The 27,082-nt window shown below is 33.7% G+C and overlaps 3 protein-coding genes across 5 annotated transcripts; 1 reads left to right on the plus strand and 2 right to left on the minus strand.

The window, feature by feature from the left end:
- Positions 1-3,049: 3,049 nt before the first annotated feature.
- Positions 3,050-9,138, plus strand: LOC130828318 (eukaryotic translation initiation factor 3 subunit B-like). 3 transcript variants are annotated; one of them, XM_057694239.1, is made up of 12 exons: positions 3,050-3,291; positions 3,466-3,601; positions 3,695-3,932; positions 4,034-4,180; positions 4,883-5,011; positions 5,191-5,319; positions 5,404-5,487; positions 5,599-5,723; positions 5,811-6,003; positions 6,132-6,664; positions 6,805-6,913; positions 8,691-9,138. In XM_057694239.1, the coding sequence occupies exons 2-12, from the start codon at positions 3,495-3,497 to the stop codon at positions 9,024-9,026; spliced, it is 2,130 nt and encodes a 709-aa protein (XP_057550222.1). In that variant the 5' UTR covers positions 3,050-3,291; positions 3,466-3,494; the 3' UTR covers positions 9,027-9,138. The 3 variants fall into 3 exon arrangements, with proteins under 3 accessions (XP_057550222.1, XP_057550220.1, XP_057550221.1); XM_057694237.1 differs by having other exon boundaries at positions 3,050-3,236; XM_057694238.1 differs by having other exon boundaries at positions 3,068-3,236; positions 3,460-3,601.
- A 578-nt stretch (positions 9,139-9,716) lies between these two features.
- Positions 9,717-15,000, minus strand: LOC130828319 (uncharacterized). The gene is made up of 8 exons (XM_057694240.1): positions 14,913-15,000; positions 14,223-14,631; positions 13,540-13,625; positions 12,721-12,799; positions 12,571-12,630; positions 11,081-11,202; positions 10,932-11,003; positions 9,717-10,239 (listed from the first exon to the last, which is right to left on the minus strand). Exons 2-8 carry the CDS (start codon positions 14,610-14,612, stop codon positions 10,137-10,139), a joined length of 912 nt encoding a protein of 303 aa, XP_057550223.1. The 5' UTR covers positions 14,613-14,631; positions 14,913-15,000; the 3' UTR covers positions 9,717-10,136.
- Positions 15,001-16,561: 1,561 nt separating this feature from the next.
- LOC130828320 (ycf3-interacting protein 1, chloroplastic) lies at positions 16,562-22,585 on the minus strand. Its single transcript, XM_057694242.1, has 6 exons — positions 22,225-22,585; positions 22,093-22,137; positions 20,735-20,848; positions 18,195-18,275; positions 16,908-17,075; positions 16,562-16,775 (listed from the first exon to the last, which is right to left on the minus strand). Exons 1-6 carry the CDS (start codon positions 22,537-22,539, stop codon positions 16,686-16,688), a joined length of 813 nt encoding a protein of 270 aa, XP_057550225.1. The 5' UTR covers positions 22,540-22,585; the 3' UTR covers positions 16,562-16,685.
- Between the last annotated feature and the right edge of the window lie 4,497 nt (positions 22,586-27,082).

The raw sequence follows: 27,082 nt of genomic DNA on the forward strand, positions 1-27,082 counted from the left end.
TAATTTTTATAATGACTATAAATGACATGTTGGTTAATTTTATTAGCCATATAAGCCAAAATCAACTAATAAAATCATTTCATCTAATGGGCTCTACGAGAATGTCACGTAGAATTTTATAGCATTATTATTAAATTGTATGATATGAGTATGTCCATAACCTTACGTATGTCATTCATCCATACGTCCATATCTTTACATATGTTATTCAACCCCACGTCCACAACTTTACATATGCCATTCAAACCAGAAACCATTGAATTGGATGAAATGCTTACCTTTAAAGAGAAACCAACAAAAATCTTTGATATCAAACGAAACGTACGCAAAACCAGAAAATTAAGCTAGTTAAGATACTATGGACAACTTGACAAACTGAAGAAACAAGATAAATTTTGCTATATTTTGTAAAGTTCTCATCTACTTTTAAAAAAAAAAATTTTAGAGGTTTTTATGAAATTAATCTAAAATATTAAATTATTTTTTATATTAATATATATAAATTACTGTATGCGATAGTTTAACTGTAAGATGCATCTCATACACTCATAAATGGGTTGTGACTTGAGGAGCCCAACTAATACAAATTATTTGCATATAGACTTCTTATTTTAAGGTTGTTTTAATGAAAGATGATCTCTTACAAGAAAATTTTATTAATGTGAGCTATAAATATAAGATCTTTACTTAATCTTGCAGAAAAAATTAATTTTTATTTTAATCTCAAAACTTAATTTAAATATTTAAGAGACAAAGTAGAAAAAAAAAACAATTTCATATGAATCAACACAAATGATGAGCGTTTTTATTGAGAATAAAAATAGCAAAGTTTAGAGAAGGAAATAATATTGTAGAAAAAAATATAGAATTAAGAGACAAATTATGAAATAAAAGCTAAAAAATAATTTAAATATTTAGTCAATCCATATGCTAAATAAATATAACTAAAAATAAAGAAAAAATCAATCAATGTTTTTTAATTTTTTAAAAAAATTTGTTATCTTTTCTATTTTTAAAACTAATCTAAATTTAATCATATTATAATTCAAAAGTATATAACTAGTTATATTTTATAAAATTTACTATTTTTATTTTCTTTTGTTATTTTTTGGTTATTTATCAAGATTTTAGAATACATAGAATCTAAACATTTTATTTATTCTTTATTTTAATATTAACCATTAATTATCTATTGTTTGAATAACAAAAATGAAAGACATAGATTTGAAGGGGGTTTTAGAAGGAAAACATGAATAAATTTTTAGAAGAATACAATCTAAAGTATAAAGATTTGAAGGAAAACAAAGTGCACTGTTTAATACGACATCTTTGTTTTGTCTCATAATTTGCTATACAAACACAATATTAAGATCTATAATCAATTTTTCAGAAAGAATTAATTTTTGTAAATATGAATCAAAAACGATTCCATACGATTCAATACAAAAAATTAGCCTTATTTTCAATGAATAACTATAGAAAAATCAAACAAATAATTAATACTGGAGAAAAATTAAGAATTAGCAGACAAAATATGACAAATTAATTTGAATATCAACCAATGCCATATATAGCTGAATAAATCTAATTAAAGTTAAAAAAATTCAATCTTTTATTGTTCACTTTTGTTTTGGATATTTTTTTTTTTTTTTTTGGTTTTGATACTAATCTAACACTAAATTTAAAGTACAAAAACAGTTAATTTGTTTTTTGTTTTTGTTTATTTTCTAAGGTTTTTAAAAAAATTAATCAAAAGATTTTATTATTTTTTGTTTTAATGTTAACCATTATTTTAAGATCTTTAATTAATTTTTTAGAAATCATTTTGTTTGTTTGAATCTCAGCCATTAATTTAAGATTTAATTTAAAATCTAATTATTAAAAGTATTGGAAGATAACAAATGTCATTTTTAAAGAGTTATGACGAGAGATGTTCATGGTCAATAACCAATTGTACCTGCTCCGAACTGCCTCTTTTTTAAGAGTATGGATCTTTTTTTTAGATCTATCGAATTAAGAACGGATTTGAATCTCAAAAATGATAATTGGGTCTGGGTATGAGTCCAAACCCTTGGACCCTAACCCAACCTCTAGAGCCAGACCGTACATTCACCCCGTAAACCCGGACATCTTTCAAATAGTCAATTTTTTTTGAAATATTATTCAGAATAATCCAATTTTTACTGATTTTTCTACAGTAATTCGAATTCTAACTTTTGATTAACATGAATACTTCAAATTATAAGGGGTGCTTGTTAACAATACGTCAATACACCAATGTAAGTTTTTACCTATACAATAAGTCATTTTGTATAAAAAAAATTAAAACATAAATACAAAATTAAATTAAAAAAATAAAAAAATAAAAAAGACAAATCAACGATGTTTATTTTTTAATATTAACTTTAAATTTTTTAATTTTTAATTTTTTGATTTTTTTTATTTTAGCAATTAACCTGCAAAAATCGGTAATTATTTGAGCAACAATGTTCTTGGGTAGGTGATTCTAAAATTAAAATAATTCATGGTTAATCATAAGTTGAGATTAGTATAGAATAATCAATAAAAAGTTGGATTATTCTAGGTAATTTTTCATACTTTTTCTGTTTCATATTACTTGATATATTTCCCATATTCGATAATTCCATATTACTTGCTATATTTATATTTTAGCAATAAAACAACTATATAAATATCTACATTATCCCTACCTACTTTATACCTCATTTTAACTCCCACCATATTTATATATATGTTTTCCAACTAATTTTACTCTCCAAACTAACTAAAATGAATCTACATCGTCGTTTAATAACTCTAAAATCCCACTCTATTTTTATAACCTCATCCATTTACCCACCCTTATTCATCATATTCTGAATACTTACCCACCCTCACCCTCACCCTCACCCTCTTTTGAAATCCACCGTTTATAATATTTACTTTTTATAATATTTTATTATGTATAATAAGAAATATTAAATATTAAATAATTGTATTAAATAGCGTGAAAAAAAAGGACATTGGAGTGGAGGTAGAAAGTATATACTTAAAAATATGCTAACCCTAAAACTAAACTTCATTTCTTCATTTCTTCCCTAATTTCGCATTCACGCCTCCACTCACTCACTTCTCTTCATCTTCTTCAGCTCTTCCTTAATCCTCAGTCACTCAGCCGTCAATCCTCCCCTGTTCTTCTTCCTCGGTCACTCAGTCACTCAGCCCTCAATCAACTGGTTAGCCCTCACGAGACGCCACAGATCTGCGTTTGTTTTCTTTTTTTAGATTAGGGTTTGTTCTTCTTGTTCCATGTGTTAGACCCATTAAGTGCCCGTTAAATTCCCATTATTTACTTTAATTTTTGTTTGTTGACACATATTTTTTACTTTCTCTCATCAAATCTTAACCATATAATTTTAATCAATCCACTTATTTTCTGAATACATTTGCAATTGTAAGTTGCAGCTATAAAAATTAGGGCATCTTTGTACGCCATGACGGGTGACATTGAAGCAAGGGCGGCGCGAATTGGGGTCAATCTGTCGGAGGTTGATTTGGATTCCATACATCTTCCTCCTGGCGAAGATTTGGGCATCCTTAGGTTCAATTTAAACTCCAATAGTTCTTTTTTTTTTTTTCAATCTATCAGTTCGGAATTGGAATTGACAATTTTATACTCTTCATTTTAATGCAGTGATGATGATGATCTTAGGGTAGATGAAAATTTGGAATTTGACCAAGGTTTTGCGAATATAATTGTGGTGGATCGTCTTCCACAAGTTCCAAAAGAGAAATTTGAGAAACTTGAAAGTGTTATTCGCAAGATTTATAGTCAAATTGGTGTCATCAAGGAGGATGGTTTTTGGATGCCCGTTGATTCTTCTACCGGAAAAACTCTTGGTTATTGCTTCATCGAGTATAATACTCCTCAGGTTATCTATCGATTTTTTGCTAATGATTTTCATGTTATTATTATTGTTGGTTCATTCGTTGTTAATTGGACTTACTTTTTTTTCTTGGATTTGTGTTGTAGGAAGCTGAGCTCGCTAAGGATAAAACTCACGGGTATAAGTTGGATAAGTCACATATATTTGCTGTGAATTTATTTGATGATATTGAGAAGTTTATGAAAGTTCCTGATGAATGGGCTCCACCGGAAACAAAGCCGTATGCTCCTGGGGTAATTTTTATTTTTCGTGAGCTCTTATTAGGTTTTCAATCATTTAGATGACTGGAGCTTATATGTTGATTATTCGGCAATTGAATTCCCTGTTATTTAAGTTTTTTGTATAGTAAGATTCAAATTTTATGTTGAAATGATTGTTTTGCTTATGAATTTTGTATTTGCCTGTAGCATCTTGTGTATTACTGCTTTCAATTTGGACGGGACATTATATTAAAATTTATAGGGAAATTGGGATTTATAAGTTTGCATTCCCTTGTGTTTTTTGATAATAGTTTCAGGGTTTACTCTTATTTTTAAAAGGGGCAAGGTGCACCTTGGCGCCAAAAGTCTTGGAGTTAAGGCCCCATTGAGATGCTTGGTGCGTGTTTTCCTACTGTTTGACATGATGAGTTGGAACATCATAATAGTGTACTCATACACGGGGACTGTGGTTGTATTAAACTTAGGATTGAGAGAAACTAGTTGGCAACCCTCAGTTGTTTGTTGAATGGTGTTTGTTTTGGGAAAGAGTTATCATTTTTACTGAAGTGGAAAAAAGGTTGGTGAAATGGATTTGTTATTTGCAGTTGAAGTGTAATTTTCTCTTCATCCCCATTCAGTTCTTTGATGTTTGAACAAACAAGTGTGCCTATGAATGTGGGTGTCAGCATCTCTTTTTTTGCTTGCCAATAAAAATAATATTCTTTGATTTTGTAGGAAAATCTACAACAGTGGCTAACTGATGCAAAAGCTCGAGATCAGTTTGTCATTCGTGCTGGCCATGATACTGAGGTTCTCTGGAATGATGCTAGACAGATGAAGCCTGATCCTGTTTACAAACGTTCTGTTAGTGCTCTAATCTGTTTCCTATTGTTTCCATTTATACATGCTGCAGATGTCTATAAAAACTGTGTCTTTGAGTTGTTTTCTTACATGTGCTAGAAGTTGTTTCGATCTTGTTGTACTCTATATTGTCCTTTTTGTTATTTGGTATATTTATTAATTATTTTTCTTAATATTTGCAGTCCTGGACAGAAAGCTTTGTCCAATGGTCACCTTTGGGCACTTACCTAGCTACAGTCCATCGCCAAGGTGCTGCTGTCTGGGGTGGGGCCTCTGCTTTTAATCGCTTACAGCGTTATGCTCATCCTATGGTTTGTTTTCACCTTTTGTCGTGTTCTTACCATCGATTTGATCTATGTTCTTATTTCTTACTTATTTTTGATGGTGTCAATTAGGTCAAGTTCATTGACTTTTCTCCTGGAGAGAACTATCTTGTTACTTACAGCAGCCATGAACCAAGCAATCCTCGTGACACTCATGTAGGACTTTTGCTTTTTCACAATCGCATGCATGATTTCTTAAATGTAATCACATGCTTTGCTTTATAAAATTTATGAATTTCGCTGACAATATGTTTGTGTTTATTATAGAGGGTTGTTATAAACATCTTTGATGTAAGGACTGGAAAAGTTAGGAGAGATTTTAAAGGGAGTGCTGATGAATTTGCAGTTGGCGGAACTGGTGGTCTGACCGGGGTCAATTGGCCAATCTTCAAGTAAATGATTTTCTAGGTCAATGTGGAACTAGTGTCCCATGTTTAGTAAGCTTCCTAATGGATATCTTGTTTCGTGTTTGTGTGCAGATGGGCTGGTGGAAAGGATGACCAATATTTTGCAAGAATTGGAAAGAACACTGTGTATGTGTATGAGACTGAGACTTTTAGTCTTATAGACAAAAAGTCGATTAAAGTGGAAAATGTAATGGACTTTAGTTGGTCTCCTACTGATTCTATATTAGCACTTTTTGTTCCAGAACTTGGTAACCAACCAGCCAAGGTTAGTCCAGTTTTTTTCCACCTCTCATAGCCTTCCGCCTTTGGTTTATCTATACGAGCATTTAGATGCTTCCAAGTAGAATATCCTGTTGCTGAATCAACATTTAGTTATGATTTTGTTTGCTTCAGGTGAGTCTCTATCAGATCCCTAGCAAAGTTGAGATCAGGCAGAAGAATCTGTTCAGTGTCAGTGATTGCAAAATGTATTGGCAAAGCAATGGAGAGTACCTTGCTGTTAAAGTTGACAGGTATACAAAAACCAAGAAAAGCACATATACAGGCTTTGAACTTTTCCGAATCAAGGAGCGTGACATACCCATTGAGGTCTTGGAGCTTGAAAATAAGAATGATAAAATCATTGCGTTTGCATGGGAGCCTAAGGGCCATAGATTTGCTGTTATCCATGGTGACAACCCAAGGCCTGATGTAAGTTTTTATTCGATGAAAACTGCTCACCACACAAGCCGAGTTTCTAAGCTTACAACTCTAAAAAGCAAGCAAGCAAATGCTCTATACTGGTCTCCTGGTGGTCGGTTTATTTTATTAGCTGGATTGAAGGGGTTTAATGGGCAGCTTGAATTTTTTAATGTTGATGATCTTGAAACAATGGCAACAACTGAGCATTTTATGTGTACTGACGTTGAGTGGGATCCTACCGGGAGGTAATGGTCTTCTACTTTGATATTTTGTAATTGTATTTTTAACTAATCATGTTTCTTGTCGTTGGCTGCTCGTTATTTTTTACAGTAACTTTCATTGATTGAAAAATCTTGAGTCTTTTTCTTTGCTGTCTTCACTTCAGGTATGTTGCAACTGTTGTCACATCAGTCCATGAGATGGAGAATGGGTTCAACATCTGGTCTTTCAATGGGAAGTTACTATACAGAATACTAAAGGACCATTTCTTCCAGGTAAGGATTATTGGTTTCTGTAAATCTGACTGTAGCACTTGATGTTACTTTGTTTTACTAGAGGCAATTTTGTTGAACTTGTTAAGTACAGGAGAATAAGTGTAGTAATAGTTAAAGCACAAAAAGTTTAGTAATGTTGCATTGTTGAAATACTTACGGATAAATAGTTAGGGATAATATTTACAAGATGATTGATAAGAGGATAAATTTTACTTTCTAAATGATTTGGTAAATGCTGGCATTGTAAATTAAAGACAAATAATCTTTCTAATTGCTATCTCTTACCTTTTTCTCTTCTAGACTCTAGTACAACCATAGGGTTAAGGCCTAAGGGTGAAAGTTATTCGGATAAAAATGCTAACCGTATAAAAAATATAGGTTGGATCGAAAATTAATTGGTTTGGATTAGGTTTATGCCCTTAGGTTGTAAAAGAGTAAAAAAACTCGAGTTTTTTGGCAGTGTCATTGTAGCTCATGCTTTTGACAAATATTTAAGCGTTACTTATTATAACCACATCACTCCCATTACCCATTACCCATTACCATGATTGTGATTGTTGTTGCATTTTTGCACTATTTTTTAAACTATGAGTTGAGTAAAAACACCTTGCACCTCATGTGCAAATGTGAATACTTTAGTGGGCTATGCGAAAACCTTATTCAAGGACTAAAGTTCCTATCATCACGTTCACTTTTGCTACTATGAATTTTTTTTTAGGTACTATTTTTGTTTCCTAATTTGATTTGCAGTTTATATTTGTTTTTTAGTTCAAATTTTGGTTTGGATTGGTCTGAAAAGTTTAAACATTGGTTTGGTTTGAATTGGATTGGATTGGATTATTCAAATTGAGGTTTGGACTTTGTTGTAAAAAGCACGTCTGAGATGCCCCTAGGCGCGAGGCGCACCAAGGAAAGATCTAAAACACCTCCTTGACTGAAGGCGCAAACAAAATGAGGAAGACTGAACAATTAATGGAGAGGGAGATATTTACTTTGGGGTACCATGGAGTAAATATTTACCCCTGTTTTTTAGGGAATTAATTTCTTTGCGAATTTTTTCTGCCTAATCCAGGCATTCCATGATTTCATCTTCCTGTACTGTTTATTCTAATAATTAGTACTCCCTTTTTACGCCATTTTTAGGTTCGCCCTTGGGGTTGTTTCTTATGGACTATCGCAATGCTTTTCTAACCCATTTGATGCTTTTCTCCTTGTTTTCATCTCTGTTTGATGCTTTGTTTGTTCTGTATTCCTTTTGATGCTTTTCTGTTTGTTCCTTGTTTTTGTAAGGCTTGTGCTTTTATCTCTCCCTGAAAAGCTCTTTTAATTGAAATGGGTATATACTTGAGTCTATCAGTGTTGTAATTCGCATAATGCTATGTGGTCCTTGACAACCTTGTTAGTTAAGAAAGAAGACTGACAACCAGACAAGTATCGGATTAGCATCTTAGTTTATAGTAATGGCTCTGTGGAATCGATGGTGATGTCTGATTATTCTTGTATGTGTAGGCAGTAGGCCTTGTGTTTGTGTAGAAAAGATGACAGCCAGCAAGAACACATTTTAATTTGTGAACTTAATTAATAGAAATCAGTTTTGACTTTTAACCATGAAAAATCAGGTTAAAATAATGAAAATCAGTTTGTTTAGTAAGGTATCAAATTAGGCATAGACAACAAGTGCTTTGTTGCAAGTATGCAGTTCGTGATAAACTATTGGGTTTGCAATTCGGTATCTGGATTGATTTCTAAGCATCTTGATGCTTTTTTTCCTTGCCAGTTTTTGTGGCGCCCCAGACCTCCATCGTTGCTGAGCCCAGAGAAGGAAGAGGAAATTGCAAAGAATTTGAAGAAATACAGCAAGAAGTATGAAGCTGAAGACCAGGATGTGTCGTTATTATTAAGCGAACAGGATCGGGAGAAGAGGAGGTTGCTGAAGGAAGAATGGGAATCTTGGGTTAACAAATGGAAGAAGTACCACCAAGATGAAAAAATGGACCGTGAAAAGCTTAGAGATGGTGAGGTTAGTGATGAAGAGGAAGAATATGAGGCCAAGGAAGTCGAATATGAAGAGGTTGTTAATGTTGAAGAAGAAATTGTTGATTATGAGCAGTAATTACTAATTACATTGAATAAATGTTAAATTATGTATTGTACACCTTTCTCAGTTTTGGCCTTTTAGTCTATTGATGAGGTTTGGTTTAAGAGCAAAAAAAGGTTGATACAAATTCATCTATGTGAGATGCGTTTTCTATATTAGTTAAATAGTGCAATTAGCACACATTAACTTTTTGTTTTGAGGTCGTCTCACCTGAGATGGGTTTTCACAAGAGTAGCTCTATAGTTTTAAGTTACCCTTTAAACCAAGAATTTCCAGGTCGGGAGTAGAATGGGTTGCTCTTCCCCCAGAGGTTGTTCAAATCAATTTTGATGCTTTCTTTTTCCAAGGCCGTGAAAAAGTTGATTGGGTGTTGTTGCTAGGAATGAATTTGGTCATGTTCGTCTTGTGACATTTTAAACAGCTTGGAAGTTTGAGAACACAAAAATGGAAGGCTTGTGACATTTAGGTAATCTTCCAATGATTGTTGCTCAAGGGTTGTCCAGTGAGTAGCAGTTAGCGAGTGCAATAAGGTGTGATATAATGATTTGAAATTGAACCTGTGAACTAAGTGCAGAGGCTAATAGCAATAAAGAGCTTCTATTACTAGGTTTTTCATTTTCGACTTTTGTGTTTCAAGGCTTGTTGAAGTATAGCAAGAATGAGAAGTATTATCACTTTCGACTTTTGTGTGTTAAAAGACTTCAAACATAGCAAGAACGAACCAAGTTCCGAGCTACGATTATAGAAAATTTGTACATGCAATATTCGTTATACATCTCTTGGATTGAAAAAAAAGACTCCAAATTTATTTTGGTTTGATTTAACTTAATGTCAAAATTATACTAAAACTGAACTTGCACGCATAATATAGTTCATGTACATCAAGTCATCAACGCTGAACTAAGCGATCAAGAAGAATACCAATAGCTTCTTTTTTGTTATCCGGCTTTATGTCAAAACAAGCTCGCAGCATGTCATGCAGTCTTCGAATTAACCAATCCAATTCTAGAACTCCCTACTCAAATGGCGAAGTTCCAACTGCAATGGGCTTATACTTCCCTCACTTATAAGATAAGCTGTTATCAAACTCCTTCGAGTCTCTTTGAAATACGATAAATATGTGTTTTAAATCTTGTGTACACTGCAGCCAGGATCTTCTACCGTCAAGCTTTCCTTCCAATGCTCGAGTTCAGATCCTCCAAACACAACCTGTTTTATGCCCACAAAACTGCCCACATGCGCACCAACCATAAAATGTTATGCTACATACTTGATTACACCCTAGAACGACGGGGCTAAGGAGGTACAACCCTACTGAAAGTGACTCACTGATGGTCATGGGTCTAGGACCCTATTGGATTCGTCCCTTTTTAAGGGTCTGGATCTAATTTTTTGAGATTGTCAGATCTGGATTGGAACTGAATTTAAAAAATAATTGATGGGTCTGAGTCCGAGTCCAAACCCTCTCACAAAAACATATCTAAATAAAAACTTTAAGCTTCGCTCTGAATCAAATTATCAACATCATACCCAGTATATCCCTTTCATATAAGCTATTATCAGGGTCTGGGGAGAGTTGGATGACACCAGACTATACCCTAATCATCAACAGAAGTAAGGAAATTGTAGTCAGTGAGACCCTCGGCTGAGAATGACCTGCATATATTAATTTTTTCCATTTATCCACTTCTATTTATTGAATTCTCATTTGCTGTACTTTTACACACAAATATTATCCCTCACAGACTTCCAAGATACACATTTAAATGTTCAAATGGATCACAATCATCAAATTATATCGGGAAACCATAGAGAATATCCACTCAGTACTCCAAGTCTCCAACTAAACACAAAATTAAACCCTCAAAAAAAGAAGCTTCGAAAAGAAGGTATAGAAAGCATAAGAAATTGAAAACTTACTCGGAGCTTATCTGTGTCAAAGCATTCAGTAAGACATCCAGAAGCAGTAATTCACTAGTCCCAATATCAACCCTAGAAAAAAAGAGGAATTAGAAAGTTTTGCATTCTGATGCACTAATCAAGCATAATCACATTCCAAAAGTCCTTACCATATCCGTGCCAAATTGTCTTGAATTTCCAGGTCTCCTATGTTATAAAATGTGGTTGGTTCAACATTTGCTCCTTGAATAGCATCATAACTTGGTCTTTTTTCTGATGAAGATTGTGATAACTACAAACGAAAGAAAAGCTTTAGCTTTGAATGATGTGCAAAAGGGATGTCGTGAAAGGGTTAAACTTAAAGTGTTCATTAGTTCTCGTTAAACCTCGGAAAGGATGCTTTATACAACAGAAGCATCTAACGGCTTAATCTTCATGTTGAACTGAATTGAACATGCAGATTAAACACACATACTAGGGTGAGACTGTCTCACTTGTGAGATGCATCTTATTGGGCCGGTCCAATTGTATATTTCACAAATTAAAATGTCAATTTCAAGAGTAAAAAGACCAGTTTAAAAACTTAAAAAGACCAATTTCAAGGATTTGAAATTGACATTTTAATTCATGGAATTTGACAGTTTTAAGACTTAAAAGGTCAATTTCAATACTTAAAAAACCAATATTTAGGCTTAAAAGATCAATTGCAGGACATTAAATTCTCATTTCAACTTTAAAATAGGAAGACTTAAACATTAAAGTTAATATTAAAAACTTTGAAATTGACCTTTTAAGTCTTAAAATTGTTTAAGTGTTGAAATTGTCCTTTTAAGTATTAAAATTAGTATGACAGAATATTTTTAAAAAATTATTGGGCTTGGCCAGTTGCACGCAGGCCGTCTCATAGGAGAGTAACTGCAGATTGCAGATTAAATTAAGAACTAATTTTTGGGTTCATATAGCTGACCAAATATTTTGGGATTAAGACTTTTCATTGTTGTTGAATTTCGTAAAGTTAAGTTCTGTTCCAAAAATAGCTCGCTCAAATCGATATAAAAACATGTGAAAGTAAATATGCAAAGTGAACACCTTCAAGCCCGTTTCTCCCAAAAGATGAACAATACATCTAGCATGGAAACAACAAAAGTTCATGTATATGTGAAAAAGAATTTCTTAAGAGCTTGATTTCTGAATCAATATTTTGTAATTGGGATTTTCATAAGCCAATCATTCATAGAATCAGGCTGAGCAAGAACAACAGAAGTTTAGGAAGCTAAATAATTTACAGTATTGGCATGTGTATCCATGCATCTCAGAACAGTAGACCTCCGAGGTTGCATAATCACATATAGAAGCTATATTACTCGTTTGCTTCACATAAGCCTGTCCGATCCTTGACGCTCGGACATTGGTATGGCACTTAGGCACTTCATTTTAGGGGTAATATTGAATATTTAGACGTATCCAACACTTGGACATGTACTAGTATCCGACATCAGTACACGAGTCCAAGTAACATAGTATAGAAGTATAATCAGGTTATTGATGAAACGAGGAATACAATGAACTATAAAATCAAATCATCAACTACAATTGCAAAGGTATTATATTATCTCAAACATCACTTTTGGATCACAGTTAAGAAGAAATGTATTTCTACCTGCATATTTAGTGAGTTGCAGCCACCAAGCCGTCCAATGATGTGCCATGACCGAATCACCTGTCAGAAACCAAGAGCAACACCCATGATATTTTGATTCATTCAAGTACAAAAAACAGCATATACTGATTTCTCAAGAAGGTCACTTACATCACAAAGCAAAGTAACATCTTTCTGCAGGGGAGGATTATAAAATTCAAACCATATATAAGAATTTGAGAATTCAAATCTGCCAACCACCAAAAAAGCAATAATGAATAAATTTTAAAACTAATCACTTATAAGAAATAATTCAGGTAGGAACAGAAGCTTAATAGCTAATCCCGGACTCAAAAGCAGAGAATTGGAAAGCAAGATTAGCAATACTAATCCAGCACTAAGAGTTGTCTATACGACTAGATTGCATAATCTTGCAAACCATCAAAAGACTTGCATAATCTTGCAAACCATCAAAAGACTAACCAAGTATAGCATATGGAAGTCCTTAACTCTCCTACTACTCCTCCTGATCCGAGTGAAGTGAAAGCCAAAAGCAACTCAACTCCTATTTCAGAAGTCAGAACCATATCTCTAATCACTGCCTCACTGGCAAACATTTGTAATTTGCTACAGAGGGCTCACTGCATTGGGAGTAGAGGTGTGCATACGGGACATCGGACTAATTTCGGGTGAGGTATATCAGGTCGGTTTGAAATTGGGTCTTGTTTTCATATTGTTTTTTACATAATTGTAAATCATTTTTGAAGTCGGGTCAAATCGGATTCGGTTATAAGGTCGGGTAAATTTCAGATCATTGGATCTATTTTGAACACCTCTAATTGGGAGACAGAGGCCGGACAAGCGCTTTAAATCTCACTCGTAACGGATTACATAATGATTATTTTACAGTCCATGCATTGGAATAAAATCAATGACAAAAGACCGTTGTAAAGCAGGTGTTTCCAAGCAATGATAGTTGCTTGAACTTACTTGTTGAATGTAACTTTCATGGGTAAGCCAGAACCCGTTTTTGGTTGCAGTACCTTGTTCCTCTTCTTCCTCAACCTTTCCTCCATCTGAAATTACACTTAATCACTTAGAACATTGCATCACATAACAAACCTAAAACTATGGGGGTGTTTGGCAAACAGCTGATAGCTGGTAGCCGATTACATTGACTGATTTGACCAACTGTATTGACGAGCAACTTGTTCAAAAACAGTTTATTCATAACAATAAGCTGTTTCAACAAGCTAATTTACCAAACACTAGTATTGGATGGTTTGATCACCAAACCCTCCATTTGTATCAAAATAAGCTAGATTGGCAATAAGTTATTTTGCCAAACGGCTTATGTCTTCTTATCAATAGATACAACATTTCTCACAACTAGAGAAACACAAAATCACTTTCTTATAAAATGATTAGTAACTAAGTTTATCAAACTTTTCATTCCACCTTACGTATACGCGAGACATGATCAACTCTCTGACATGAGTAATTGAGTATGTACTTTTATGCTTTTCATTTTGGAAACTTTTCACACATTAGCCTAGTTAAACATTTCACAACATACATATACCCCATCCAAAACAAGTACATGAGTCCAAGTAACATAGACTAATCGAACAATAAACCGTGCACGTAAAAGGAAACTAGGAAATACATCTTACTTTGGAGCGAGCTTTATCCGGGTCATCTAAACAACTTCCAAGAATTTCAGCAAATTCTGGGTCTCTATCATAATCTTTATCTTCTCCTTTTTCCCTAAACCTCCTCTGAGGTCCATCAAGCTCCTCCTCATCTTGTAACTCACTATCCAAGGCCTCAAATGCACTTTCAGAAATTTGTGCCCTCTGGCTTAGTTGCTGTATACCATGTTTATAACTTTTCTTGAAAAAGACATTAAAACCCCAATTTTTTCTGGGTTTTGAGAGATTCAAATTAGTATATACAAGGGTTGGGAAAAGGGTGAAATTAGTGTGATGAGTAAAGGTTAAACTCTCAGCAAGCTTGGCTTGTTCAAATAGGCCACAACCAGTGTACAAAGTCAGCATCTTCATATAAAGTTTTAGGTCAAATCTGCCATTACAAACATTAATAAATGTTCTTTATCAAACAAAATCAAAAACAGAAAAAACCCAATTCTAAATTTTAATCTTAAAATTAGGTGCAATTGGGAAAATTCTAAGCTTTATAATATCACTCTAATTAAACTAAAACTGTGCAGATGGAAAATAAAACATGGAAATATACAGAAATTGGACTACCCAAATTGAAAGAGTGATAAATTATGCAGTAAGGATAAGAAACCAGAATTACAGTAACCAAATTCAGAGGTAAAGAAGTGAACAAGGACGTACCTTTGGGTTTTGCGGATGCAGGAAAATGGGAGTGAGCGACTAACGAAAGAAAGTACGTAGGATGCCAAAAATATTAACCACCCGTTTGGTTAATTGGCAGTAATATAATGATTTATAGTGTAAATAGTGATGATATATATCAGTCATTCACATAATAATGAAAGTTTAATAAAAATTTTGTTCACAATTTTTCATAACCACCTAATAACACATATTCAAGGCTCGATATCTTTATTTGAGTTTAGTTCCTTGATTTGACTTGGGTTATTTATTTTGAAATTAGGTCAAAATCAAATTGATTACAATGTTAGATAAATGTCATGTCATCGAATTTCTTGTTGTTTTTAGTGAGAGTCTATTGTTTTCTATCGGTTTTAAATTTTAACTCCATATTCAACTAAAACTTAAAAAACTTTTGATCCCCGTTCACATACAAACTAACTTTTAAATTCATTATAATTTTTGCATATTTTATATTAGTAAGAAAAATATATATTGACTTATTTGTGAAGCCCAAGGACTTAAAACTAATCATTAGTCGTTTTGAGAAAATTTGAAATCTTTAAGTCAAAAAATCAAAAAAATAAATCAAATAATCCAACTTTTAAACTTGTTCTAAAAGTAAGCGTGAAATTTCTAAATCTGAGGTTTGGGGCTGTTCGCAGTTAGTAACTGCGAACAGGTCAAAAAAGACAAAAATAGCTATTTGACTTGTTTTGACCTGTTCGCAGTTACAGCATGCTCCACAAAAACAGGTCAAATAGCTGTTCGCAGTTAGTAACTGCGAACAACTATTTTTGTCTTTTTTGACCTGTTCGCAGTTACTAACTGCGAACAGCCCGAAACTTCAGGTTTGACAATTTCACGCTTACTTTTGAAATAAATTTGAAAGTTGAATTATTTGGTTTATTTTTTTGATTTTTTAACTTAAAGATTTCAAATTTTCTCGTTTTGATAGTGTCTCCCTCAAGCTTTACTTTAGTGTAACCCAATCTCATTGCCAATTCCACACCCAACAGGGCTGCCGCACATTCGCTAACAAAATAATTCAAACCAAATAAGCATTTATTTAATTTAATAGTTTAAATACTAAATAAAATCATTAAAATAATAGTATGATTTTAAGCATTAATATTATTAATTAATTTTGATAATCTTAGTTTAAACAGTAACCAAGAAGCTTAAAAATTGCGCATCAAATTATATTTGTTGTATTTAGCCTAGTTAATTGGTAATATGAGCACTTTTACACATTAAGGTGCAAGATAATTTTTTTAATTATAGTTCATTACATTATTTCCTTGTTCATGTTTTAGCCTAAATATTTATTTTACTTGGTCTTATATCTTTTTTGCTTGCCTAACTTTACTTTTCTTTATGGCGATCAACGGACTCTTTGACCGCATACTCCTTTATGGTATAGTTTGTCGTTTTCTATCCCTCCTTACATTCTGATCATAGTTTTTATGAACAAAATACCCTATTTATGATGATGAGTTCATTACAATCATGTTGTTGATGAAGTATAATAAGTAATGATGTTTGAATTCCACTTTTTAGGCACTAATTAGTTATTGATCAAAATATATTGTGCATTAGATTGATTATGAATTTATGATCAATTGATCATTGATGTGAAAGGACAATAATGGACAGAGAAATTAGGTTAGTCTCAAGAACAAAAATCTAATAGTGTTACAATATAAACATTATTAGGTACAAGTAAATCCTAATAACACATTCTGGATAGAAGCATGAATGTACAAAAATCCTCTATTGTAGGGAGTTGTAGAATAATATCAACACAACTGATATCCCAATAATGACCGGAAACGCTGTGACGAGGTACAATGCTCCGTATCCCTGAATTTCAAAAAAAAAAAACCCGAAACTGTCAGTGTTTACGGAAGTACCCTACCCTACGAAACGAGGCATTTTACTTCAAGAATAGGATGCCGCTAGAGCATTTTCGTAAAACATGTAAAAGCAGCATACCACTGCAGGAGGCACATCAGTCTCATCACTGGTTTCTTCTGCCTCAATATCAGCAGCTGAATCCCAGTCAACACTCAGCCTCTTTGCAGCTACTTTAGGATCAATGCCAGTATCGGTTGCTTTTGCATAGAGGGATTTGGTTTTTGTTGTTTTCTTCGGAGCTTCAGCCTGTAACCAAGAAAATCCAAGAGTGCACCTCAATGAAAAGCTGATGCCTTTAAAAGGGCATTTGGTTTAGGGAAACAACATCAAAAAATAGATAACAATATCATTATGCTGGCCTGTTTTTAAGTGAGTGTTAAATACACAAATAATGAGCCGAGCCTTGTGCAGAACGTGGACTGGAAGAGTATCCTATCGGCAAATGGCATGCATAAAAGTTGAATTTCCTAAAGAAAGGCTTAGTCCATGGACTATTAATTCTTTAGTGGTTCATACTGTAAGCAATATGCACCAAGCTCATGCAGTGGGTTGAATCTTCCATGTTTCTGATTGCACCCGAAGATACAAGAGCGGACAACGGTAGAAGGGACAAACAGGCTTTTCACAGAAGTAAGCATAGTCAGAGTAGTTCTAGTAAATTCATTTTGTCCTTTTTAAATAGCGAGAGCCGAGTACATGTTTTTAATCAAACTTCCAGCATTTGTAACTAGAGGAAGTTGCATTTTTTTAACCAAAAGAAATCTCCTATATGGTAATTTCTATCCTGCAACTTTGCACACTATATGCAACAACATTCCATTACTTCAATGTTATTGAGTGACTCCCACCAAAGAAGTTGGATGTCCTATGTACGCAACCTTACTGTCATCTATAACTTGCGAGTACTAATTTCACTTCATAGTGTAAGCTATTTGCAGCAAGCTCATGCAGTGGATTGAATCTTCCATGTTTCTGATTGATGTGGAAAATACACGAGCGGACAACATAAGGGACAAACAGGCATTTCACAGGTGCAAGCATAGTCGTATTTCTCGTAAATGCATATTAAATAGCGAGAGCATATTTTATAATCAAACTTCCAACATTTTGTAAACTATCAGAAGATTCAATTTTTATACTGAAAGAAATCTCCTGCATGGTACTCCTACCCAGCAAGTTTGCATACAATGTAATGCAACAACATTCTATTACTTCAATTCTATTAAGTGGCTCCCACCTAGGAAGAAGTTGAAATTTTCAATACATGCAACCTTACAGTTGTGTATAACTTGCAAGTTGTGATTTCACTTCACCAGATCTACAAACTTGGACAAAATTTTAAAGAACTTGAAATGACAATGTTACCTCCAAATTTGGCCAGTTAATCATCTCCTCTGCAAGCATGCGTAGGGCAATACGATTTTGTGGAACTTTTCCCTCGTTCACCTGTAATGACATCATACATTCCATCAAAGACTGTCATACAAACGATAAGTTGACTCCTGACTTCAAAGAAGCTAAAAACCGACAAGTATTAGCCATTCCTTAAAAATGTGGCAACATCACATCCATAGAGCACAAAATCTTCTATAAAAAAGCATTTGTTCAACCATGGACATGGTTGAACTTGAATATTCTCCTATGAAAAATCTTGAGCATCCACATTTCACCGAAACAATAAGTACAAAGATTGATAGTTATAAAAGAATATCCGGTGAATGGTAATATTTTCAAATTAGAAAAATGGTACCGCTGTTTACAGGATGATTCAGGCACTGGTTCTTCATTACTTTAGACTGATTAGATTTTCATATCAAGCATCTTCTCCTTTGTATCAACAAGAGGATCAAAACAAATCATAGCAAACTAATACTTGGTTTGTAGTTTCTGTATCGTACTTCTATATCATGTATAGATATAATCACAGTAGGTATAGTTCATTTCTTGAGTGATGACTTGTGTTACAAGTCCTACTAGTGTCATACCACAGCAATAACAAAAGGTTCTTGTTTTTTCGAAGAAAATAGGTCTAAGGAAACAAGACATGTATCCAACAATTTTTTCAATCATTTGCATAGAACAACTTTTTCAGATCTAGTGTGAGAACATAAAATATACAATTCATCTTGGTGATACTCTAATTGAGAGTTGAGGCATCTGAAAGCGCTGTCTCACTGGAGCGTTTGGCTTAGGAGTAGAGTAATGCAGTTGCATGTTACACCTTCTATTAAGGACACTAGGTAAGCATAGTATCAAATTTCTAAAACTCAAGTTCAGGAACTGATGCTCACTTTTCAAGCACTAATATTTAGGCTGGAAAGGTATTGGACTCTGCGGAGCATCAGAACAATTCCTTATGCTGCTTCTGACAGCATTGAAAGTTCATTAAAGTAGGCATATGGTTCCTACAATATGCTTCTAATAAGTTTAAGCAAAGTGTTTTCCAGAGTAATGATTACTCCCTAACTAACATAACATACCTTACAGTTAACTACTGTAACTAATACATAGGTTCATGTAGCTGACTCCAAACTTTTTGGATTAAGGCTCTAGCATTGTTATATGAACTTATAGGATAACAATGCTGAAGATGCTCCACAGAACTGGTTGGGGAGGGGGAATTAGGTTTCTTTAGCTCCTTAAGAATCTGGTACTGATAAGCAAGATTACCATTGATCACTACCTACCTGTAGTCTGCATATTAGACTATTTCTCAGCTCGATGGTGCAACTATCCATTCCATGGAAGCAGATGCTTGCGTACACAATCTTTTATAAGAATAAGAATTACTGTCTCAGGTTTCTCCCAGGAAGAAATTTTCAAAAGAAAACTGAAATATAATTAACCAAATAATAATATAAAAGGACAACTTCTTGTAGAGGCCATTGGGTTTCATGGTTCATTTTCCTTTTTGATTTGAAAACTACTAATCCGTTACAGTAGTTTCTTTCACTGGTCCAAAGCAATCCATTTTAATCAAGTACATTCAAACCCACTCTCATCGAGGAACCCATTCAGCACTTCTATGACGTTTTTACCTCAAGTATTGGGTCCTTCACACTTAGGCACAAGTAGGAAATTGGTGATTATAGACTTCATTTTGGTTCACAATCTAGAGATTTGTTCACTAAATAGCCGAACACTGGACACGGATCCATTCTCAACATGGATATACGAGCCTAACTAACATAGCACCTTACAACATCAATTAGAGCTCAATTGCACACCAAATCCGTGAAGCCATGAAGTCATAACTCCATTGACATTGAAAATGAATCCAATAATGGCCTTTAACATGCTTATTGAATAATAATTTCCAGCTCTTTCGAAACATCCTTAGGAATCAACCTTGGGACTATTGCTAAATTAGAAACTAAACATATTTTAATATCCCAATGCCGCTATAAACTAGAATTAAAGGTGACAAATTTCAGTAGCTCAAGAGATTATTCCAGGCCAATGAACATGATTTCATAACTTAATTATGTCAGCATGTGTGCTTGCATGGAAGACCCTCCTAACCCATATCCTTTCTAATCCCATTGATGGACCTTCCTCAATCCCAATTTTTAGCAAGTCCGCATGAAGGCATAAGTAGGAATTCATACAACGTTAAATTCAGGAAAATTTGTTTTACCATCAAAAACAAGGTAAGAGGAGAAAAAACATGTTTGATGTAAGCCACAACAAAGTATAATGCAGTAAAAATTTTAATTGCTTTAACAGTTAAATATAATTCAAAAAAAGCATTTTTAAAAAGAAAAAATGCATCCCAAATCGCATAACCAGTTAGCAAAAGCATATGAAATTCTAAAATGAATTGAGATAGGGATGAAGCTGCCCTGTATAACCCGAAAAAGAAAAGATATCAAGATAGGAGAAGAAAATAAAAGGAGCACACTTACTTCTTCTAAAGCAGCAGCCAAATCCTCTCTTGTTGGTGCATCAGAATCATCAATTCCAAGTAACCTTCTTCGCTCAACTTCTCTAGCATCCTCGATTGAAATAGTCAACTTCACCTACAAAAATTAGCCAAAACATTGATCAAGAAATAAGGAGTGCAACACATAACCCAACAGAAAGTCAGAAACACAAACAATTCTTCCTTTTCAATGCAAAAAAGGAAAAATTACTGCATTAAATTTCATATCAAACAGACAAATTAGAACAAAAGTCCAAAATGGAAAGACAGGAAACACATCAGTACACCAAGTTGCTGAAACTACTCTTCGACATGAAAAATATAGATAATGTCTCAGCGTTCAAATTAGAACATGTATATACATAGATACAAAACATATCAAAGATGAAAACAGAATAACAAACAAGTATAATTAGGTTTACAATGTTTAAAATCAACAAAATAATTACCATATCCCATTTTGTAGTATTTTACATCATTTCATTATTTTCAAAAGAAATCCCACATATTTTTACCAAACAGACATGGCAAAGTGTTTTTCAATGTTCAACTGTCCATCAAAGTTCTTTCTAAACCAAATCTCTCCCCTTGCTATCCCTCAAGGCCACTATACTGGAAATGAACCATATTCAAACATGATTCAAGTATCTAGTTCAAGACTTCAAGTTCGAACAGCAGTTCAAGGGACAGTTATTTCCCATAATGGAATACGCTCTTGGGATGGAAATAGGGGATCATGGAGAGGCTACTTAAGGTGACAACGGAATGATGGGTGCGATTAGCTTCTTGGAGTTTCGCAAATAAAACACGGACTTAAATTTCATATAGAATTCTGAAGTCCTTGAAGTTCTATAGTTTTATAGTGTTTTACCGCTAATTGCAAGCAAGCTGATGCCAGAAAACACGTATGTAATCAATGTCCAACACCATTTACTAATATATCTCTACTAAGGCACAAGGGAAGGATGAGGTTTATCTATGACTGCCTATACAAGGGAAAAAATATGTCATTATCTCAATACAATTAAGTAGCTCTCACCTGAACTCCCATCAAGATGGAGTTTTAAGGATTGAATGCACACAATACCATTATGTAGCTCTCACCACACATTTCTTTCATCCATTTCTTTGTCATACTTTTCCACAATCTAATACCAAAATTATAAACCCACCAAACTTACAATATAAGAAAATTAAGGTATAGAGTAGTATAAATAACAACCATCTGAAGAGTAGCGAATTTCTTATTCATGTAAATTATGTGATTAAAGATTAATCAAAACCAAAAATATTTATTAAACTAAGTAAGAATCAAGAAATAAAGCAAAATTACGTAAGTACCTCTCCAAATAACATGTCCCTGTTCTTCTTCAGTAACTCCAATACCTAAACCAAAAAACAATTAGACATACAATAATATGAAATATAACTTTAAACATCGAAAATAAAAAATTAAAAGGGAAATAGGATTACTCTTTTGATTTGGCTAACGTATTCAAGATCTTCAGCAGTGGGTTCCACTTCATCTTCTTCAAAAGCTGTAGCAGTTGTCGCGTCTGAGCCATCTGCACCAACTCCGGTGAGCTGAATTGAACGACGGCGACGAGAGAGAAGATGATTGAAGGAAAGAGAGAAATTATTGTTTGGATATTTAGGGTTGCGATTGAAAGGAAGAGAGTTGCAGATATGGAATTTGGAATGGAAAGGATTCCATTGCCATAGAAGTGAAGGTGGAGTAGAAGATGATGATACGATGCGCACGGGCAGTTGTAACGGTTGCCAACCCATTTCCTTTTTCCTCACTAATTCTATCTTCCATCCTTTTTCTATCTTCCATCCTTTTTGTTGTGATTTATTTAGTGGTTCAAGGTTTAATTATTGATTGTTAGTAATAATGGTAAATTTTGCGTTAAGATATTATGGATGGTATCGTTAAACAAGGTTAAGACTTTAAGATTTTACAACAGTAGATAAAAATGACCCTTATAATTATAGCAAGTTTATTTTTTAAAAAAATAAATTAAAATAAAATATCAAAAAAAAATTTAAAAATTTTCTGATTTTTTAGTTATTCAGAATTTTTTATGTAAATTTTCAAAAATTTTCCCTTATTTTACATTAATTTTTAATTTACTTTTTTTTGGTGAATTACCCAAGCTTACTCTAGACAACCCCATAAAGTTGGGATTATTCATGGTTAATCAATAGGTGAGATAAATATAGTAATATGAAAATGTTGGATTATTCTAGTTAATCTTTTCTTTTATTTATTCAGAGGTTCAAGGTTTAATAATGGTAAATTATATAATTAAAAAAAATGGTAAATTATAATCGTCTTTTTATTTTGGGCATATAGATTAAGAAATTCGGTATAGTGGATTAAGATATTGAGGTATTTTAAAATAATATTATAATATAAAGAATAAAAATAATAAAATATGATGCAAATTGAGCGACAAATATGCCTTTTGTCCATTGCAATTTTCAGGTTTGATTGCATTTTGCTATGTTTATCATTTATATTTAAATTCATCACTTTGTTTTTTAAAAATGGTTTTACGTATTTCTACATAGATATGAAATTTATATCGTGTTAAGATGTTATGAACTGTGTTGTTAAACTAAATAAGGTTAAGATGTTACTTTACTAGATCAAAATGACCCTTTTAATCAAAATATAACAATATTAGAAAATTTGAAAAAAATAAGACTTTTTAATAACTTTATTCAAAAAACAAGCTTCGTTCAAACTTTTATCCCAAATTAAGCGTTTTTGGCTCCAAATCTAAGCTTGGTGTATACTCGCTGTTACTAACAGTGAATTAAAAGAAATGGTCAAAAAATTTAGTCAAGTTTAAAGTCGCTGTTACTAACAGCGAACAGTAGCAAACCTGGTCAAACCAGGTTAAACATTTGTTCGCTGTTAGTAACAGCTAACAGAGACTTGACCTAGTTTGACCAGGTTTGCTGCTTTTCGAAGTTGGTAACAGCGAACAAATGTTTGACTTTTATTGATTTTTTTGTATGATTTAAACTAACCGTTGTAAAATTGAAAAATAGTCGTTATGAAGTTGAAAATAGTCATTCTTATTATGTTCTATAAATAACTCCATCATTTCTCTACTTCATTGTATCCAAACTCCATCATTTTTGTTCTAGTTAATCGATTTTGAAGGTAACATAAAGTATTATGTTAGTATTATTCTCAATTTATAAATGTTAATATTATTTTTGAATGTTTACTTATGTTACTATATCATATGTGTTTCGTAGATGTCACAGGAACATTCTATTGAAGAGCTTTGTGATTGTGGTTATGAAGTTGAGATTAATACAGATTGGAGCGACATCGATCCTGGCCGTGATTTTGTTGCTTGTCCTTTCTACTTGGTTGAAGGATTAGGTTGCACATACTTTGGATGGATTGCTCCGGAGGGTACCAAATGGTAGAGAGACTTAATAATACGGCTTGAAAAAGAAAAACAAGAGCTTAAAGATGAGGTATTTAATCTCAAGAGACAAATAGATGATATGGCACATAGGAAAGAAGAGACAGAAAGGATTATGAGAAAGTTTGAGAAGCAATCTTAGTTAGCGACGGTGGTTTAACTTAACGAATGAACTATGTAATTTGATATGGATTCGTTGAACATGAATGAAGTTGTGTTGAATTTTCGAGAGCATTTTTCCTATTTGAATATGATTGTCTGTTTCATTTTGATTAAATTCATACTTAATTCTTGGCGGAATGATTCATCACCGAAAACTCCGAGTAATTAACATCATTTCATTCATAATAAACATGTGATAATACGATAAACATATACACATCTACATATATATTACAAAATATACACAACAGTCCACATGTTACAAATATTCAATATATACAAAACGTTACTAATGTTTAATACATAAAAACAGTATACTAATGCTAATCCTCCTCCTGTATCCTCTCTAATTGTGACGATCTATGACACCTCCTACGATAGTAAGAGGCGGTCGCATGACGCTCGGGTAGGGGAGGTGATTGATACTGGGATGATCCAGCACCCTGTGATCCGACACCATAGTTGGGGCACGTTAAGTGTACCTCCTCAAGATGAACGTTGGCACGATGAGGAGATGGCCCCTGAGCGTCCATAGTGGTGTCAGGCACAGCGACTTCTGGAATGAAGTGCTAAAACTGGAGTATGCCTTGGGCAATCTCTCGTACAGGCTCCTCCTGGCTGAAGCTGATGATAGCTGCAATGCCCTGTGCCTGCATTCAATTTAGAGTTAATGAAATCTATAATATGTAAGTTCTATGGATAATAATCAACATGGAAGAATACTTACAAACTGTGTCATCGTCGGTGCTGCGGAAGCATATTGGGCGGCTGCGATGATATCTCGTGGTGTCATCCATCGACGAGTGATGGAGAGGAACCACGACATGTAATCCGCCGAAGTAGGTGCGCCTACAGCATCGATTGGTGCACATTGGGCCAACAGCTCTAGCCTGTGATCCCAACGAGCGATATGTCGCCAGTTGATCTCCAGCCAGTTTTTGGGTTTTCGACCCTTGCGTGAGTTGTGATGGAGCTCACCGCCTCTGTGTCACAAGGCGGCGAGATGCCCTGTACCATCCCAAATTGGCACAATACACGCTCAGGGAGATACACAACCCCCATGGTTCCCTTTATATGCAACAATTTTCCATGTAGATGAATAGAAGCTCTTCCCAGCCCTTAGCCTCCAAACACACCCCCTCTTACAGTTCAAGGTAAGCACAGTTTGATTTGAAGTCTCAGTTCGATACTCAACGTTCCTACGAATATGATACAATCTAACAGCGTCCAACAAGGCATCCTTGTTATCAAACATCATACCCTTTTGAAGTCTCCTTCATCGGTGTAGGTTGTATCACATGCCCAAGACCTTCAAGAGTTGTCCTCAACGTGTTCATCTAGAGGGGGAACTAGTGAATAAGGTGTAGGAGCAATGATTGTTGGAATGCTGCCTAAGGTCATGTCATTAGCTAGAGCCTCCTCATCAACACCCACATCGTTCTCAGAAGGAGCTTCTATGATTTCATTACTCTCACTATTAACATCATCCCAAGGCTCATTTGTATCTTCTAAGTTAATCATATCATCATTTGAAAGTTGAAGTTAGTTGATTGGGTTCATTTGAAGGAGAAGAAGAAAATGAAAAAATGGGATTTTGGGTTTCATGGGTAGAGAAAGGCGTAGGAGAAGGAGCAGAAGAAGTTACATTCAAGACTGCATTTGTTGCTACAACATTGACATTTTGATTCTCTGAGGGTACCTCTTCTACGTATAACTCCAACGAAGGAATAGAGGAAGACCTTAAATACTCCCACATTACATCCATAACCTCCTCATCCTCAACCGGAAGAGCTAACAATTCTTCACTCATATTGTATTTAAAACTTACATTAACAGTACTTCTTATAGTGTCAATTCCAATCTTAGAGCATATAAGATGTTTAAATTCATTCAAATCCATGTTTGACTTGCATGCAAACAGTTTACGTCTTCCCCCAACATACTTAACATTGCTACTACTTGATCGAATTGAACCATTCCAAAAACATACAACATTCACACTAAATGAAGCCGTTTCTACAACAATACGTACAAAATCAACATCACCATCAAATTCATAAGAAAGCAAGTACATTGTTCAACAACCCTCACAACTAGAGTTCACAACATTTAAAAATAAGGAACATTGATTATTAACTGCATAAATATATATATAATTTACAAAATTAGGGTTTGCATTCAAACATCCTCTACATTAAATTCAAACATTTTCTACATTAAATTCATGAACAAACAACCTCATTATGAAAATCATGGCAAATAACAAGTACATTTGACATATTTATAGAGTTTAAGTATAAATGACCATTATAAATGACATACTTTTTAAAAACAAAAAGAACTAAAAAATTTATAATAAAAAGGTACCTTAATAAGCTGTAGATCACCAAGAAGTAGTAATTTGCAAGTTTATGAACCTGCATTTATGTGAAAGTTGATGAAGAAATATAAAACCTAAATTTTCGAAAAAAGAAAAAAAACAAAAAAATTATTACCTGAAGTGAATGTAGGAAGATGACAGAACTAATTAGTAGTAGGAACTTGGAATTTGATGAGATTAATTGAAAGATTGAAGTTGATTTCAATGGCGGAAAGAAGAGGGAGATTTTCGTGGATTAGGGCTCTGAAACGAAGTTGGGTGAAATGAGAAAGACGGAGAACTGTTGATATTTAGGGACGCTTAATGTCGTTGTTACTAACAGCGACTTTACCATTGACCA

This window comes from Amaranthus tricolor, chromosome 12, assembly GCF_026212465.1.
Source record: "Amaranthus tricolor cultivar Red isolate AtriRed21 chromosome 12, ASM2621246v1, whole genome shotgun sequence".
Taxonomy (NCBI): Eukaryota; Viridiplantae; Streptophyta; class Magnoliopsida; order Caryophyllales; family Amaranthaceae; genus Amaranthus; species Amaranthus tricolor.

Bases quoted from the DNA above. Each gene is read 5' to 3' on its own strand.
- LOC130828318 (XM_057694239.1), top strand. From the start codon at position 3,495: ATGACGGGTGACATTGAAGCAAGGGCGGCGCGAATTGGGGTCAATCTG. The intron at 3,602-3,694 runs GTTCAATTTAAA...ATTTTAATGCAG, and splicing joins GAAGATTTGGGCATCCTTAG to TGATGATGATGATCTTAGGG. The intron at 5,320-5,403 runs GTTTGTTTTCAC...GGTGTCAATTAG, and splicing joins AGCGTTATGCTCATCCTATG to GTCAAGTTCATTGACTTTTC.
- LOC130828319 (XM_057694240.1), bottom strand. From the start codon at position 14,612: ATGAAGATGCTGACTTTGTACACTGGTTGTGGCCTATTTGAACAAGCC. The intron at 12,800-13,539 runs GTAAGTTCAAGC...GGTGGTTGGCAG, and splicing joins ATGAAAGTTACATTCAACAA to ATTTGAATTCTCAAATTCTT. The intron at 11,004-11,080 runs GTAAGGACTTTT...CTTTTTTTCTAG, and splicing joins GACAATTTGGCACGGATATG to GGTTGATATTGGGACTAGTG.
- LOC130828320 (XM_057694242.1), bottom strand. From the start codon at position 22,539: ATGGGTTGGCAACCGTTACAACTGCCCGTGCGCATCGTATCATCATCT. The intron at 17,076-18,194 runs GTAACATTGTCA...TCTTGGTTACAG, and splicing joins TTAACTGGCCAAATTTGGAG to GCTGAAGCTCCGAAGAAAAC. The intron at 16,776-16,907 runs GTATGCTGCTTT...TTTGAAATTCAG, and splicing joins CTGATGTGCCTCCTGCAGTG to GGATACGGAGCATTGTACCT.